This window comes from Babylonia areolata, chromosome 26 (genome assembly GCF_041734735.1).
Source record: "Babylonia areolata isolate BAREFJ2019XMU chromosome 26, ASM4173473v1, whole genome shotgun sequence".
Lineage (NCBI taxonomy): Eukaryota > Metazoa > Mollusca > Gastropoda > Neogastropoda > Buccinidae > Babylonia > Babylonia areolata.
Genome location: NC_134901.1, coordinates 44438875 through 44454966, shown reverse-complemented (window position 1 = coordinate 44454966; position 16092 = coordinate 44438875). Strand labels below are relative to the sequence as shown.

General features: G+C 46.6%; 1 protein-coding gene across 1 annotated transcript in view; it reads left to right on the top strand.

Annotated features, from left to right (window-relative positions):
* Positions 1–16092, top strand: part of LOC143300330 (hydrocephalus-inducing protein homolog) — a 142558-nt gene that overhangs the window by 84176 nt on the left and 42290 nt on the right. Inside the window, exons 49-62 of the mRNA XM_076613931.1 lie at positions 199–347; positions 1902–2087; positions 2810–2992; positions 4747–4866; positions 6609–6801; positions 7991–8136; positions 8591–8792; positions 9146–9245; positions 10194–10293; positions 11185–11278; positions 11861–12006; positions 12382–12552; positions 14704–14742; positions 15697–15829. Of these exons, the coding sequence (XP_076470046.1) occupies positions 199–347; positions 1902–2087; positions 2810–2992; positions 4747–4866; positions 6609–6801; positions 7991–8136; positions 8591–8792; positions 9146–9245; positions 10194–10293; positions 11185–11278; positions 11861–12006; positions 12382–12552; positions 14704–14742; positions 15697–15829 (1962 nt within the window). The remainder of the gene's footprint in view (positions 1–198; positions 348–1901; positions 2088–2809; positions 2993–4746; positions 4867–6608; positions 6802–7990; positions 8137–8590; positions 8793–9145; positions 9246–10193; positions 10294–11184; positions 11279–11860; positions 12007–12381; positions 12553–14703; positions 14743–15696; positions 15830–16092) is intronic.

Here is a 16092-nt window from a genome sequence, read left to right as displayed (position 1 = left end):
CACACACACACGCACTCACACACACATGCGCGCGCGCGCGCACACACACACACACACACACACTGCTCTGATCCTCAGTATGATTTTTATGTTGATGGTTTGTTAGCCTCCAGCGTGTGTGTGTGTTTGTGTGCGTATGCATGCGTGCATGTGTATGTATCTGTGTGCGTGCATGTGTGTGTGTGTGTGTGTGTGCAGGTTCTGGAGGGGATAGGTCAGGGTGCTGAGGGCCTGCCCAACCCTCCCCCCGCCACCCTGGCTGTGGTGTCCTTCCCCACCCGTCGCAGGCCCTGCCCCCCAGCCGACCGCGCCATGTTCGTGCTGTCAGAGTGCCCGCCAGAGGAACAGTAAGACCACTGCTGATGCTCTCTGTCTGTTCCTGTCAGGGGTTTGTAGTGTGAAGAAAAGGGTGTTCAGTGCCACAGGCACAGCCAGGTTGGACGCTTTGAGAGTGCCTGCCAGAGGAACAGTAAGACCACTGCTGATGCTCTCTGTCTGTTCCTGTCAGGGGTTTGTAGTGTGAAGAAAAGGGTGTTCAGTGCCACGGGCACAGCCAGGTTGGACGCTTTGAGAGTGCCTGCCAGAGGAACAGTAAGACCACTGCTGATGCTGTCCTGTCAGGGGTTTGTAGTGTGAAGAAAAGGGTGTTCAGTGCCACGGGCACAGCCAGGTTGGATGCTTTGAGAGTGCCTGCCAGAGGAACGGTAAGACCACTGCTGATGCTGTCCTGTCAGGGGGTTGTAGTGTGAAGAAAAGGGTGTTCAGTGCCACGGGCACAGCCAGGTTGGATGCTTTGAGAGTGCCTGCCAGAGGAACGGTAAGACCACTGCTGATGCTCTCTGTCTGTTCCTGTCAGGGGGTTGTAGTGTGAAGAAAAGGGTGTTCAGTGCCACGGGCAGAGCCAGGTCGGATGCTTTGAGAGTGCCCGCCAGAGGAACAGTAAGACCACTGCTGATGCTCTCCTGTCAGGGGTTTGTAGTGTGAAGAAAAGGGTGTTCAGTGCCACGGGCACAGCCAGGTTGGACTCTTTGAGAGTGCCTGCCAGAGGAACGGTAAGACCAGCTTTCATTCTCTTTGTGTGTGGTGTCATTTTCCTTTGGTTAGCCTAGTTTCCTTGTTCACTGCCAGGTCTAGTTGTTGGTGGGTTTTTTTTGGGTGTGTGTGTGTGTGTGTGTGTGTGCCCCAGAAGTTTGGGGACATGCTGTTGTCTGTGTTTGATGATGATGAATGTAGGTGGGGATGATGATGACCAGACTGCTGTGGAGGTCCATTTAGATACAGGGCTGTTTGACAGGGCTGTACTCAATGCTTCCTTTCACCATGCAGCCCACTGACCAAAAGAAACCCCTTCTCTGTTTGGGATTTGAACCCATGTCCTGCCAGTTATCAGTCTGCAACATTAACTGTGGCTGGTACATCTTGCTTAGTTTGTCACAGTCCTCTGGCTGCTGTTGGTACCAAGCTGGCATAAGGCCACCCCTCACCAAGTTTTCCCAGCGTTCAGGCTTGACACGGTCTGTTGTTTGCTGTTGGTTTGACCTTCTCCAACCGGGTGGGTTCAGTTCAGTTCACTTAGTCAAGGAGGTGTCACTGCATTGGGACAAATCCGTGAATCCATATATGCTACACCACATCTGCTAAGCAGATGCCTGACGAGCATAGTCAGACCTTGAGGGGAAAAAAAGTGCATCAACAAATAAATGGATACATCCTTAAATCAGTGAATGAATAATTAAACAAATCAATAAATAAACAAGCAAATAAATGAATGGATAACATAAAAAAGCAAGCATGTAGATAATGAAATAAGTAAAATGCGAAAAAAAGAAAAAGAAAATAAAAACCAAACAAAGCCGGTGAGAGAAACGAAACTGTATGATTCCAAACTGGAACTGCTGCAGGACCCATTCGGCGGAGGAGAAAGGGGAGGAGGCGGAGCGGGAGGAGGACAAGGCTAATGGCACCAAAGGCAAGGGGAGCCCTAAAGGTGGAGCCTACACTGCGGAGAAAAGAGAGCACAAGAGATCCGTGAGCAGGCAGGACAAGAAGCTGCAGTCCCAGCAGGACAACAAACCTGTCCAGGAGAGGTGAGGGGGGCCAGAGGGGTCAGACCAGCATGGACACCGGGCACCACTGGGGCCAGTTTCCATCTCTCAAGGATAAATCCTATACGTCACACCACTTCTGCTAGGCAGATGCCTGACCAGCAGCATAACCCAACACGCTTTGTCAGGCCTTGAGTGCATGCATATATGTGTTTGTGTACCTGTCAGAGTGGATTTCTTTTGCAGAATTTTGCCAGAGGACAACACTCTCGTTGCCGTGGGTTCTTTTTCAGTGCGCCAAGTGCGTGCTACACACTGGACCTTGGTTAATCGTCACATCTGAATGACTAGATGCCAGGTTTGATTTTTTCAGTGAAACTTGGGAGAGAGGGTGAGAGCGGGATTCAAACTCTGACCCTCACAGACTCTGTATTGGCAGATTCTGCCACCTTCTGCCACCTTCCTCTGTAGGGCCACGCTCTCCTTTGTGCACAGTGTTGATTACCCAACATTTTCAGAATTAAATGTCTGTGTCCATATGCATTTATTACATCATTTCTTCAAGAGTTTTGAAACATTGTTGGGCTGTCAGTTTTTTTAGGTGCATTGTAAAAAAAAAAAATGTATCATTACAAATTATGTTAAAAGTGTGACGTGTATGTGTGTGTGTTTGCGTGCTGTGTATGTATGTGCTGTGTGTGTGTGTGTGCATGTGTGTGTGCATGTGTGAGTGCATGTGTGTCTGTGTCTTTGTGTGTGTGCAGGACCACAGTGTACCGCTGGGTGGTCCCAGCGCAGGGCCAGAAAAAACTCTCCTTCTTCTTCTCCTCGGATGATGAGGGGCTCTATGAACAGGCCTTCCGCTTTGAGATTGTGGGCACCAGGCGGCAGTACCAGCTGCTGTGTAGGGGTGCCTGCACCTTCCCTACCATCAGCAGAGACCCAAGGTGGACACTTCCTGTGTTTCTCTGTGGGAGAGAGGGAGGGGGCTTCATACAGTTGGTATTTGGAATTGATTGCCTTGTTTACTGGACTAATGGCCCAACACTCAGCTTATATCACAGATTGACATAAGTTTACATTTGGGCCAACAGCAAAGTGAGAGCTGTATTATCAATGGTTTCTCCAGTCAATGGGAAACCATTTTCAGCTTAGTCTTTTGTGAAGGACTATGACTTTCAAACAAGGAGGCAAAATTGCACTGGCTCTTAGTGCTGCAGCCTTGTGGGCTAGTTGGCCTCTGGGAACCATCCCAACGCCGACTGTCCTAAAACCCTCTTGGCCAAGAGAGTGGGGATGTACTTGGGCAAGACACTCTCCACTATAATCAAATTCTAGCCCAAATAGTCAGAACAGCAGTTGCCTCCTCTGCTGTTCTGATGGTCATAGTCGGACACGACTGACTATCATATATATATTACTGGACCTTTTTTATCGTAAATAATTACAAATAATACAAATGAAGAACAAGTGAGTAAATTTTTATGTACGGAGAACAACACACCAGTAATACACATGTTAAACAAACCTATTAGTATAAAGAAGTGAGATGGTGGAATTCCTTGACAACATAGACATGCTCCCACCAGGCAGGTTTGACAGTTCTTCTTCTTCGTTCATGGGCTGCAACTCCCTCGTTCATTGGTTTGTACATGAGTGGGCTTTTCTGTGTAGGACCGTTTTTATCCGTTTTCAGGGATGTGCATGCTGGGTATGCTCTTGTTTCCATAACCAACTGAACGCTGACATGGATCACAGGATCTTTAACGTGCATATTTGATCCTCTGCTTGCATGTACATGCGAAGGGGGTTCAGGCACAAGCAGGTCTGCACATATGTTGACCTGGGAGATTGGAAAAATCTCCACCCTTTACCCACCAAACACCGTTAGCGAGATTTGAACCCGGGACCCTCAGATTGAAAGTCCAGCGCTTTAGCCACTCGGCTATAGCCCCCGTCAGGGTTTGACATGATCAGCCATGAAGCCAGGGGAACGGCACAGGGAGCATGGGGAGAGGCTGTTCCCACAGTGAGGGCAGTCATTCCCACAATGATCCATTCTCTGTCCTTCAGCCAAGAGGGAAGCCAGTGGAAGTGGTGCTGTTGATTCCCAAACTTGATGGAGAGGAAGGTGGCAGAACTGTCAAGACGCTCATCTGCCAGTGCAGCGTCTGTGGGGGTGTGGGTTCCAATCACGCTCTCACCCTTTCTCCCATGTTTGATGGGAAAACGTGCACTTGGCGCACTGAAAAGAACCCATGGCAACAAGAGTGTTGTCCTCTGGCAAAAATTCTGTTAAGAAAGCAGCTCTTTTAGGTACACAAATATGTATGCATGCACTTTAAGGCCTGACTAAGTGCGTTTGGCAATGCTGCTGGTCAGGCATCTGCCTTGCGGATGTGGTGTAGCGTATATGGCTTTGTCTGAACGCACTGACACCTTCTTGAGAAGCTGAAACTAAAACATGGAGAGCTCCTTATACAGACTAACTAATGATAGTGTTCTGTTGTTTGATGATGAAATTAGGATACTTATAGTAAGCAGACACAGTAGGGGTAATGGATTTATCACATACAGCTAATGGCAGGCAAAGAGTCAAAATGTTTTATATGCTTGCACGCACTCACACGCACTCACACACACACACACGTCAACAAATCTTTGAGCAACATATGTTGCTCATGAACGTTTCTGTCTGCAGAATTGTGTTCCCCTCACGAAAGAAGACACTGAAAGACAGTGAGATCATCCACAAGAAATTCATTGCTTCCACTGAGGTGTTTGAGTTTGGTCCGTTGCTGGTTGGCAAGATCAAAGAAAAGTAAGTGCTTTCCGTAACTGATGAATTTCTCTCTCTCTCTTCTCTCTCATCACACTTCACTGTGACAAGTTACATCAACAGCCAGAACACTTTCACAAGGGATAGGTCAGATACATCAACAGTCAGAACACTTTCATAAGGGATAGGTCAGATACATCAACAGTCAGAACGCTTTCATAAGGGGATAGGTCAGATACATCAACAGTCAGAACACTTTCATAGGGGATAGGTCAGATACATCAACAGTCAGAAGGCTTTCATAAGGGATAGGTCAGATACATCAACAGTCAGAAGGCTTTCATAAGGGATAGGTCAGATACATCAACAGTCAGAACGCTTTCATAAGGGATGGGTCAGATACATCAACAGTCAAAAGGCTTTCATAAGGGATAGGTCAGATACATCAACAGTCAGAACGCCTTGATAGGGGATAGGTCAGATAAATCAACAGTCAGAACACTTTCATAAGGGATAGGTCAGATACATCAACAACCAGAAGGCTTTCATAAGGGATAGGTCAGATACATCAACAGTCAGAAGGCTTTCATAAGGGATAGGTCAGATACATCAACAGTCAGAAGGCTTTCATAAGGGATAGGTCAGATACATCAAGTGTAAGAATGCTTTCATAAGGGACAGGTCAGATACATAAACAGTAAGCTGTCAAAAGGGATACGTTTATGCAACTGTACACAGCATTTATCAAAGGCGGCAACCTTTAACCATCTTAATAGAATTGCCTAGAAAATGGTTGCAGTGTGTGTGTGTGTGTGTGTGTGTGTGTGTGCAGTGCTACAGTGTTTGCTTTGTGTGGATTCTGAAGGATCAGCATTGTCAGATTTTTAGCCTCTGATATGGCCTGTGTGGTCGGCTGGGTAATAAGCAGCAATGAGAAATAACGAAGAGTGTTTGGTTTTTGTGGTGGTGACCAGCAACACTGACAGATCATGAAGAGTGTTTGGTTTGTGGTGGTGACTGACCAGCAACACTGACAGATCACGAAGAGTGTTTGGTTTGTGGTGGTGACCAGCAACACTGACAGATCACGAAGAGTGTTTGGTTTGTGGTGGTGACTGACCAGCAACACTGACAGATCACGAAGAGTGTTTGGTTTGTGGTGGTGACTGACCAGCAACACTGACAGATAACGATGAGTGTTTGGTTTGTGATGGTGACCAGCAACACTGACAGATCACGAAGAGTGTTTGGTTTGTGGCGGTGACTGACCAGCAACACTGACAGATCACGAAGAGCGTTTGGTTTGTGGTGGTGACTGACCAGCAACACTGACAGATCATGAAGAGTGTTTGGTTTGTGGTGGTGACTGACCAGCAACACTGACAGATCATGAAGAGTGTTTGGTTTGTGGTGGTGACTGACCAGCAACACTGACAGATAACGAAGAGTGTTTGGTTTTTGTGGTGGTGACTGACCAGCAACACTGACAGATCATGAAGAGTGTTTGGTTTGTGGTGGTGACTGACCAGCAACACTGACAGATCATGAAGAGTGTTTGGTTTGTGGTGGTGACTGACCAGCAACACTGACAGACCATGAAGAGCGTTTGGTTTGTGGTGGTGACTGACCAGCAACACTGACAGATAACGAAGAGTGTTTGGTTTGTGATGGTGACTGACCAGCAACACTGACAGATCATGAAGAGTGTTTGGTTTGTGGTGGTGACTGACCAGCAACACTGACAGATCATGAAGAGTGTTTGGTTTGTGGCGGTGACTGACCAGGAACACCAACAACGCGGACAAGTGCCCGGACAACAGTGAGGTGATCAAGATCCACAACCCCACGGGGCTGCTGGTGGAGGTGGACTTCAGCTTCCTGCACGACCACAAGAACGCCACCTTCCAGGTGGACAGCGCCACAGCCACCTTGCAGCCCGGGGAGTCAATGCCCCTGACCCTCAGCGCCACGCCCATGGTCAGCTTGTGTTCCTCTTTCAGTTCCAGTTCCAGTTCCAGTTTCTCAAGGAGGCGGCACAGCATTCAGACAAATCTATATCTTCGCAACACCACATCCGCTAGGCAGACACCTGACCAGCAGCATAACCCAATGCACTTAGTCAGGCCTTGAGTGCATGCATATTTATTTGTGCACATGTCAGAGTGGATTTCTTCGACAGAATTTTGCCAGAGGACAACACTCTCATTGCCATGGGTTCTTTTTCAGTGCGCTAAGTATGTGCTGCACACGGGACCTCGATTTATCGCCTGTTCTGAATGACTGGACGCTCAGTTTGATTTTCCTGTCAGACTTGGGAGAAAGGGTGAGGGCGCAGTTTGAACTATTCTGCTACCTTCCTCCAGTCTTTCTCCTCCAGTCTCAGGGACGTGGCATGAACTGATCCACACAGAAAAGAAAAGAATAGAATATGTCTTTATTATCACATTGAAAAGAATAGAATAGAATATGTCTTTATTATCACATTGAAAAGAATAGAATAGAATATGTCTTTAGTATCACATGTGCTGGGGTCAAAAGGAATATCGGGGGGAGGGGACAGTACATGAAAAGGTACAAACACAAACTGAAAATTGTATACAAGCACAGACACAGTAGAATTTTGGGCACGTACATGTGCATATCAGTGAATGCACCGCACATCAGCTTTAACTCACTTGGTACTGCCAGTTGGCTCCCCTGGCTTTCCCCACAGACTGCCCGTTTGTATGGGTCAGCAAGTAAAATCGACAAAAAAACAAACGTTGGAAGTTATCAACTGACACCTTCCAAACTGATAAGTGACATAATGAGTTAGTTGGGGATAAAATACAAAAGTTCCTCCCTCCCTCATACTATCATGCAGTGAGATTATGAAAGTATCCGTAATGTTTGTTTGAAATTTGCACACACTGATGACTTGTAAAGAAATCCAGAAAAGCGGAAAGACTTAGAAACAATTTGATTTGTGTAGGCCCCAGTACGATATGAAGATGCCATTGTGTGCTGCATTGTGTGATGGTAGGCCCCAGTACGATATGAAGATGCCATTGTGTGCTGCATTGTGTGATGGTAGGCCCATTGTGTGCTGCATTGTGTGATGGTAGGCCCATTGTGTGCTGCATTGTGTGATGGTAGGCCCATTGTGTGCTGCATTGTGTGATGGTAGGCCCCAATACGATATAAAGACACCATTGTGTGCTGCATTCGTGAGAACCCAGAACCTGTGATGTTCCCCGTGGCTTGTGATGGAGTGCGTCCTGAAGTGGTGCTGGACAAGAAACAGTTTGCCTTCGACAAGGTCCTGATTCACAGGTACGGACAGACAGGCAGACACACAGAGGAACACACCTCGATTGATTCTGAGAGAGGATGTTTGCTCAGTGGTTCTTTCTGCATTCTTTCTCTCTCTCTCCCTCCCCCCCCTCTCTCTCTCTCTCTCTCTCTCTCTCTCTCTCTCTCTCTCACACACACACACACACACACACACACACACACACAACCCCTCCAACACACACACACTCATTCGCACCCACCTACCTATCTACCGACCCACACACAAACAAAACAAACAAACAAACAAAAACACACACAAAGCAATCCCCTGTCACCCATACACACTCACACCCACCTACCAATCCACCCGCCCACCCACACACACACACACACACCCTCTTCCCCCTACCCTCCCAACCCCCTCCATCCCGGCCCCCCACACTGACCAGCACGTGATGCTTCACTCCCCACTCCCCCTCCCCTGTGGTGCCAGGAAGGACACGAAGGTGATCAACATGCGGAACCCCACCAAGCTGCCAGTGGCGTGGCGCCTGTCTGGGCTGGAGAACATGGGGGACGACTTCCTGGTGGGGGCCGATTCTGGCATCCTGGAGCCAATGAGCCAGTTTGCCCTCTACGCCTACTTCCGCGCCTTGAAGCCCGTGCAGACCAGCAAGCGGATGATCCGCCTGGAGGTGTGTCCACAGATGCTGACTGTTCACAATTTTGCCGTGTTTTGTTGTTACGCTTTGTTTGTTCCAACGTTGCGCCAACGTCAGAATTGTTCTGACGAGTTCATTTTCGACTACATAGCATGGTCACGTGCTTTCATGAATATGCTAAGCAGCTGAAGTTGTGTACCTTATGAATTACCACTCTATTGTTTGACTCTTTCTAGCCTCATTATTCTTTCATGTCAGATTATGGAGACTACGAATGTCCCCAGCATGCATGAATGGGGATAAATTGCTGAGCCAGCTGATGGTGGTGGTGAAAGGGAGGAAGGAGAGGTATGGTGAAGGTTGTAGTGGTGGCCGTGTGACTTCAGGTACTGGACGTGGAGGAGAACCTGGGGGTGGTGCAGTCGGAGCCCATCCAGATCATCGCTGAGGCCTATGATGTGTGCCTCGACATGAACTTCACCAAAGGTATGTATACGTAAGTATGATGGTCAGTCATGTTCAGCCATGACCATCAAACAGCAGAAGAAGTAACTGCTGTCCCGACTGTCTGAGCTAGAATTTGATTGTAGTGGAGATTGTCTTGCCCAAGTTGCATCCCCACTCTCTACCAAGATGGTTTTAGGACATTTGGCATTGGGATGGGTCCCCAAAGACCAGCTAGCCCCCAAGGCTGCAGTACTAAGAGCCAGTACAATGTTGCCTCCTAGTTTGAGAGTCATAGTCCTTCACAAAAGACTAAGCTGTAATGGAGAAACCATTGGTGATACAGCTGTCACTTGGCTGTTGGCCCAACTGTAAGCTTAGGTCAGTCTGTGATCATCTGCACACTGCTGTGGTACCAGTTGGAGTGTGGCAACAGAGGGTGGCCTGCTGCTGATGACCATGATGATATTGATGTTGATGTTGCACTCACAGTGCTACAGGTCTTATGAGTGTCAGCAGTGCTCATGTAGACGTGTTTGTAATAAAACAGAATAGAATACTACATAGTCATTAAACCTGAAGGTATATGCATGTGTTTGTGTGTGTGTGTGATGAGTGTTTGCAAGTGATTCAGAGTTTGCCTGCTTGAGTGTGCATGAGTGCACACTTGTATGCGTGTGTTTGTGTGTGTGTGTATGTGTGCGTGCATGTAGGTACCATTTCCCTGCCCCCACCCCCCCACCCCCATATTATTGATTTTGCATTATGTTCTTACTGTGTGCAAAATATACTGTCTTGATCACAGGCAAGTTTTTTTGGTTTTTTTTATTTTTTTTTTTTTTTAAGCACAGTCAGTATTTGATTCATTTTGTTTAAAGATTTATAACAAACGCAAAAGTCCGTTAACGAAAGCAGTGGTACCACTGTATTCAGGACAGACCGGGGGAAATGTAAAACAGAACTGTTGAGGACTGTATCACTCGCTTTCAGGGTCAACAGGTGGATTAGATTTTGGCACCGTCCGTGTCAACGATGAAATGAAGGAGCCCATCATGCTGAAGAACAAGGGAAAATATGAGATCACCTGTCAGTAAGTACCCAGTGTGTGTGGCTGTTAAAGGGAAGATGTGAACACAGCTGTCAGTAAGTACCCAGTGTGTGTGTGTGGCTGTTAAAGGGAAGATGTGAACACAGCTGTCAGTAAGTACCCAGTGTGTGTGTGGCTGTTAAAGGGAAGATGTGAACACAGATGTCAGTAAGTACCCAGTGTGTGTGTGTGGCTGTTAAAGGGAAGATGTGAACACAGCTGTCAGTAAGTACCCAGTGTGTGTGGCTGTTAAAGGGAAGATGTGAACACAGCTGTCAGTAAGTACCTAGTGTGTGTGTGTGGCTGTTAAAGGGAAGATGTGAACACAGCTGTCAGTAAGTACCCAGTGTGTGTGTGTGGCTGTTAAAGGGAAGATGTGAACACAGCTGTCAGTAAGTACCCAGTGTGTGTGTGTGTGGCTGTTAAAGGGAAGATGTGAACACAGCTGTCAGTAAGTACCCAGTGTGTGTGTGTGGCTGTTAAAGGGAAGATGTGAACACAGCTGTCAGTAAGTACCCAGTGTGTGTGTGTGTGGCTGTTAAAGGGAAGATGTGAACACAGCTGTCAGTAAGTACCTAGTGTGTGTGTGTGGCTGTTAAAGGGAAGATGTGAACACAGCTGTCAGTAAGTACCTAGTGTGTGTGTGTGGCTGTTAAAGGGAAGATGTGAACACAGCTGTCAGTAAGTACCCAGTGTGTGTGTGTGGCTGTTAAATGGAAGATGTGAACACAGCTGTCAGTAAGTACCCAGTGTGTGTGTGTGGCTGTTAAAGGGAAGATGTGAACACAGCTGTCAGTAAGTACCCAGTGTGTGTGTGTGTGGCTGTTAAAGGGAAGATGTGAACACAGCTGTCAGTAAGAATCCAAGAGAAACAAGTGTGTGTGTGTGTTTCAGATTTAAGGTGGAGTGTGCTGATCCCACACTTGCACCTTTTTTCTCCTTTTTTCCTAAGCAAGTATCACTTACTGGCTTGGAAAAACCCACACAGGTTAGTGCTGTGTGTGTGTTTGTGTATGTATGTGTGTGTGTGTGCATGTATGTGCGCACCTATGTGCCTTAGTAGTCTTGACACTGGCACAGAGGTTTTATTGTCGAGTCTTGTTTCTTTTGGGATCCTGTTTGCATGCTGATGCATCACTTTGTTTCCATCCTGTTTTATTTCAGCATTATTGTGTGCTGATGCATGTTTTAACTGGCTTTACTGTGCATGTGGTGTGTGTGTGTGTGTGTGTGTCTGTGTGTGTGAACACTTTCCAACACATTGGGGACTTGACCTGTTCAGCACACCAGCAGACTCAGAACTCTTCTTCTGCTTCTTTTTTCTTCTTCGTTCATGGGCTGCACCTCCATCGTTCACTCATATGTACACGAGTGGGCTTTTACATGTATGACCGTTTTTATCCCACCATGTAGCAGCCATACTCCGTTTTCGGGAATGTGCATGCAAGGTATGTTGCTTTTTGTGTACTTTTTGTGAAAAATGAATTAAAAACTTATTTTAAAAAAAAAAAAAAAAGAAAGAAAGAAAAAAGGTCTGCTGGTCAGTCAGTCAGCACTGATGGTGGTGCAGGTGCTGGCCATCTGTAAGTGCACGCGGGAGGTGGTGGTGAAGGACGTTCCCATGCTCAAGTGCTACGTGACGGAGGCCTCAGGGGGCAGTGGGGAGCTCATCGCCACCATCCCCATCAGAGTCTCCGTCAAGTCTGTCTACAGCAAGTGAGCGGCGTGTGTTGTGTGTGTGTGTGTGTGTGTGTTGTGAGTAGCTGTGTGAAGGTGACTGTCGGGTTGGTGTTGCCCTTTGTGTGGAAAATCACTGTGCGGTTCCTGTGAGCATCAAGTACCGACACTGATGCTGAAAGGTGACGTTGGCGGTTCATTCTTACACTACTTACTTCTCTTCCTATCTTCAGCTCGTAAAACTTTCATGTAGAATGGAAATTTGTTTTGTCAAGTACAGTCCTGATGACAAGGTGTGATGACAGCACTATCAATACTGTCCTGATGACAAAGGTGTGATGACAGCCCTGTCAGTACTGTCCTGATGACAAGGTGTGATGACAGCCCTACCAGCTGCTGGTGTGCGGTGTGCAGGTTCACAATGCTGCCCACAGGGGACATTAACTTTGGCTGCCTGGTGGTCAACAGCAAGAAGACCCGCATCCTCAACATCCAGAACAATGGCGACTTTGACTTCACGGTCACCATCAGCAGGAAGGGGGACCCTGTTCCCCAGCAGACCATGACCAAACAGTCTGGTCAACCGTTAGTGTCTGTCTTCTCTGTCTTCTCTGTCTTTTCTCTGACTGTCGGCTGTCACCGTTAGTGTCAGTGCCTCTGTCTCCTCTCTGTCGGCTGTCAGTGACATGTCCAAACAGTCTGGTCAACCGTTAGTGTCTGTCTTCTCTGTCTGTCTCTTCTCTGACTGTCGGCTGTCACTCCTTCTTTTTCGTTTATAGGCTGCAACTCCCACATTCATTCGTACGTACACAAGTGGGCTTTTACGTGAATGATCGTTTTAACCCTGCCATGTAGGCAGCCATACTCCATTTTTGGGAGGTGCGCATGCTGGGTATGTTCTTATTTCCAGAACCCACCAAATGCTGACATGGATTACAGGATCTTTAACATATTAGGTCTTCTGCATGCATATTCATACAAATGGGGTTCAGGGCACATGCATGGTGACCTGGGAGATCGGAAAAATCTCCACGCTTTACCCACCAGGCACCATTTCTGAGATTCGAACCTGGGACCCTCAGATTGCAAGTCCAGCGCTTTAACCACTCTGCCGTTGCGCCCATCTTGAGCTGTCACTGACACAGCTTGCAGGCTCCTCAGGCAGAGAGTTGTCCCCTGTTTCAGGGATTGGGTGGACCTGACAAGCAGAGCAAGCGTGGCATGATGGGGAGACAGTGTTGGTCACAGTGTGTGTGTGACCACCAGCTCCCTACCTGCCTGCTTGCCTCATCTCATCCGTGGAACAGCTACAGCCCACTGGGAGCAGTCTTGGTGAAGCCATGCCGCATGCAGGCGTCACCTTTTTGTGGGCAAATTTGTTAACAGTTTTGCTTTCAGAGATGATGAAATATTCTTGTGTCTTCAGTCTTGAAAATGACAGTAAGCAGTAAAGAGTGTGAGCATTGTAACCACACCAAGAAAACGGGTGGAAAAGGTTTGATTATGGCTGTGCAGAGTGCACTCCTGGACCTCATGGTCAGCTCAGCGTGGAAGAGCTGAACAGATAGGGAGAATTGTCTTGTCTTGTTTTAGTGTCTCTGGTAACTGCTTTATGTTTTCATGCCAGTTATAGGGTTAAGAGGCCAACGGGACTGCTGCAGCTGTTCAGAAGAGGCAGGCCAGAAAGTCACGGGCAGACAAGCTCCCTGACAATGATATGCCTGTCTTTGTCTGCCCCAACTGTCAGTGAACATTTCGTGCGCAGATTGGACTATTCAGCCATCTGCGCATTCACAGATAGATTCAAGAGCACCCCCCCACAGGAAAAATCTGTCGCCAGGAAAACAGGCACGCCACTGGCCCAGGAGAAAGCACAGAACACAGACCCACACCGAGGAAGAAGGGGGGGTCACACAAGAATCGAACCCCACAACTCCTGTCAAGAGGGCACCCAACAGCTCACTTGCTGGCTCGGCAAACCCGTCTCCAACTCCAAAAGCAAAGCAAAATCCTTCCTTCCAAATAATGTTACTTCCGAACTCATTTCAGGAGTTCAGAACAAGAAGGAATAAGACCTGCCAGACACATATCACGAGAATTTCACCTGCATCATCAGTTCAGCATTGAACTGAGCACACATGAGAACGATGGAGCAAAAGGGGGAGAGAGGAGGAGGGAGAAAGGGAGAGGAGGGGAAGGGAGACGAACACACAATCATGCGCACAAATAAATGCCACAAGCTGTGATATATATATATATATATATATATATATATATATATATATATTTATTTATTTATTTATTTATATAGCACATTGTGAACACTTGCAATCATACTCTCACTTGAGAAGACTTGTTAATCATCAGGTGATCAGGTGAACGCATGTCAGCATGCATGCATACACTCGCATGTACATACAAACGTACACACATTTTTTTGAAAGAAGTTGAGATTTAGTTTTCTTTTCTTCTTTTTTTTGTGGGGCATGGGGGGGTGGGGGGATACTTTTTTCTCTCATGTATTTGAGTATACAATTCAGCATCAGTCATGATCTTGCACAAGTTATAGTTCACATTACATGAAATTAGCCAAAGGTGAACTCTTTAGCCACTGTATATTCTTTTTTATATCTCTGATTTCAAAGCCTGTCTGTCTGAACATTTAGAGATGTGTGCACAGATGAAAGATGCGGCATGTGGTAGTGATGACGCTGTTGTCTGTTTTGCTTCCGTCAGGTCAAAGGGTGCCAAGCAAAAGGGTGGAAAGAAAGACAGGTTGGTTAGGACTTTGTGGACTGCATTGCTTTGTGCGTTTGGGTGTGTGTGTGTGTGTGTGTGTGTGTGTGCACATGCATGTGTGTGCAATCTCTTTCTTTCAATACTGTTCCTCTATCTTGTGGATGTTTTCCAGTACAAGGCTAGTGAATTAGCGAATGCCGACAAAAACAGGATATGATGGTGATTGTGATTGCTTCAGTGTCTACTCAAATCGATGACTTTCTTTCATTCATAATTCTGATGACAAATCATTTAGATATTTCAGTTGTAGCAGTTTTTTTTGTTTTTTTTTCTCTTCTTATTCTGATTTTATGTCTGTGATTTTTGTGAAGCTGGAAAACATTCTACATAATAGCAGTTCAGTTCAGTCACTCAAGAAGGCGTCACTGTGTTGGGACAAATCCATACACACTACAGCACATCTGCTAAACAGATGCCTGACCAGCAGCGTAACCCCACACGCTTTGTCAGGCCCAAGGGAAAATAAAAAGAGAGGAAGTAAAATAAGATACGAAAGTAACTAAATAGATTAGTAATGAAATTAATGAATTAAGAAATTAAAATAGTACAGAAAACAAAAATAAAATAAAATGAATAATTAGATGAATAACTGACATGAGTATATATGATATGAATAACAATAATGAAAAAATGAATGGATAAATGAATATAGAAATAAGTAAACACGCACACATGCACACACACACACACAATAAATCTAAAAATGAACACACACACACACACACACACACACATGCACAACAGATATGCAACAAATATGCTGTCTCACAGACATGAAAGCACAAACAGAAATCAGTGTTCACATGCCCAGCACTACACACAAAAAAGCACACGAGCTCCAACACATAGACTCACTCTCACACACACACACGCACACGCACACGCACACACACAGAGTGAGAGTTGTGTTGTTGCCCTGTGTGTGTGCAGACACAGTTCCCCAGCAGGACGCCTGTCGATGGGTATGTTCACGATGGCTCCTGCCATGGCCACCATCGCCTCCAACAGCAGTCAAAACATCACCATTGACTGTGTGGCCGACCGAGAGGGGCTGATCACTGAGGTACACAGATGCCAACCGTTACGATTTCACCTTGTTTTGTTACACTCGATCGCAGTTTGTTCCAGCGCTATGCCAATGTCAAAATTATTTGACAGCGCACACACACGCACGCGCAAGCACCACATCGAGTATGTAATAAACAAAGTGAGAAACAGTCTGAATTTTCTCAAGGTTGTTAGCAGACAATATTGGGGATAGGATGTCAAAGCGCTTATGTCTTTGTCAACCGCTCTTGTGCGTTCAAAGTTGACATATGCTCAGGA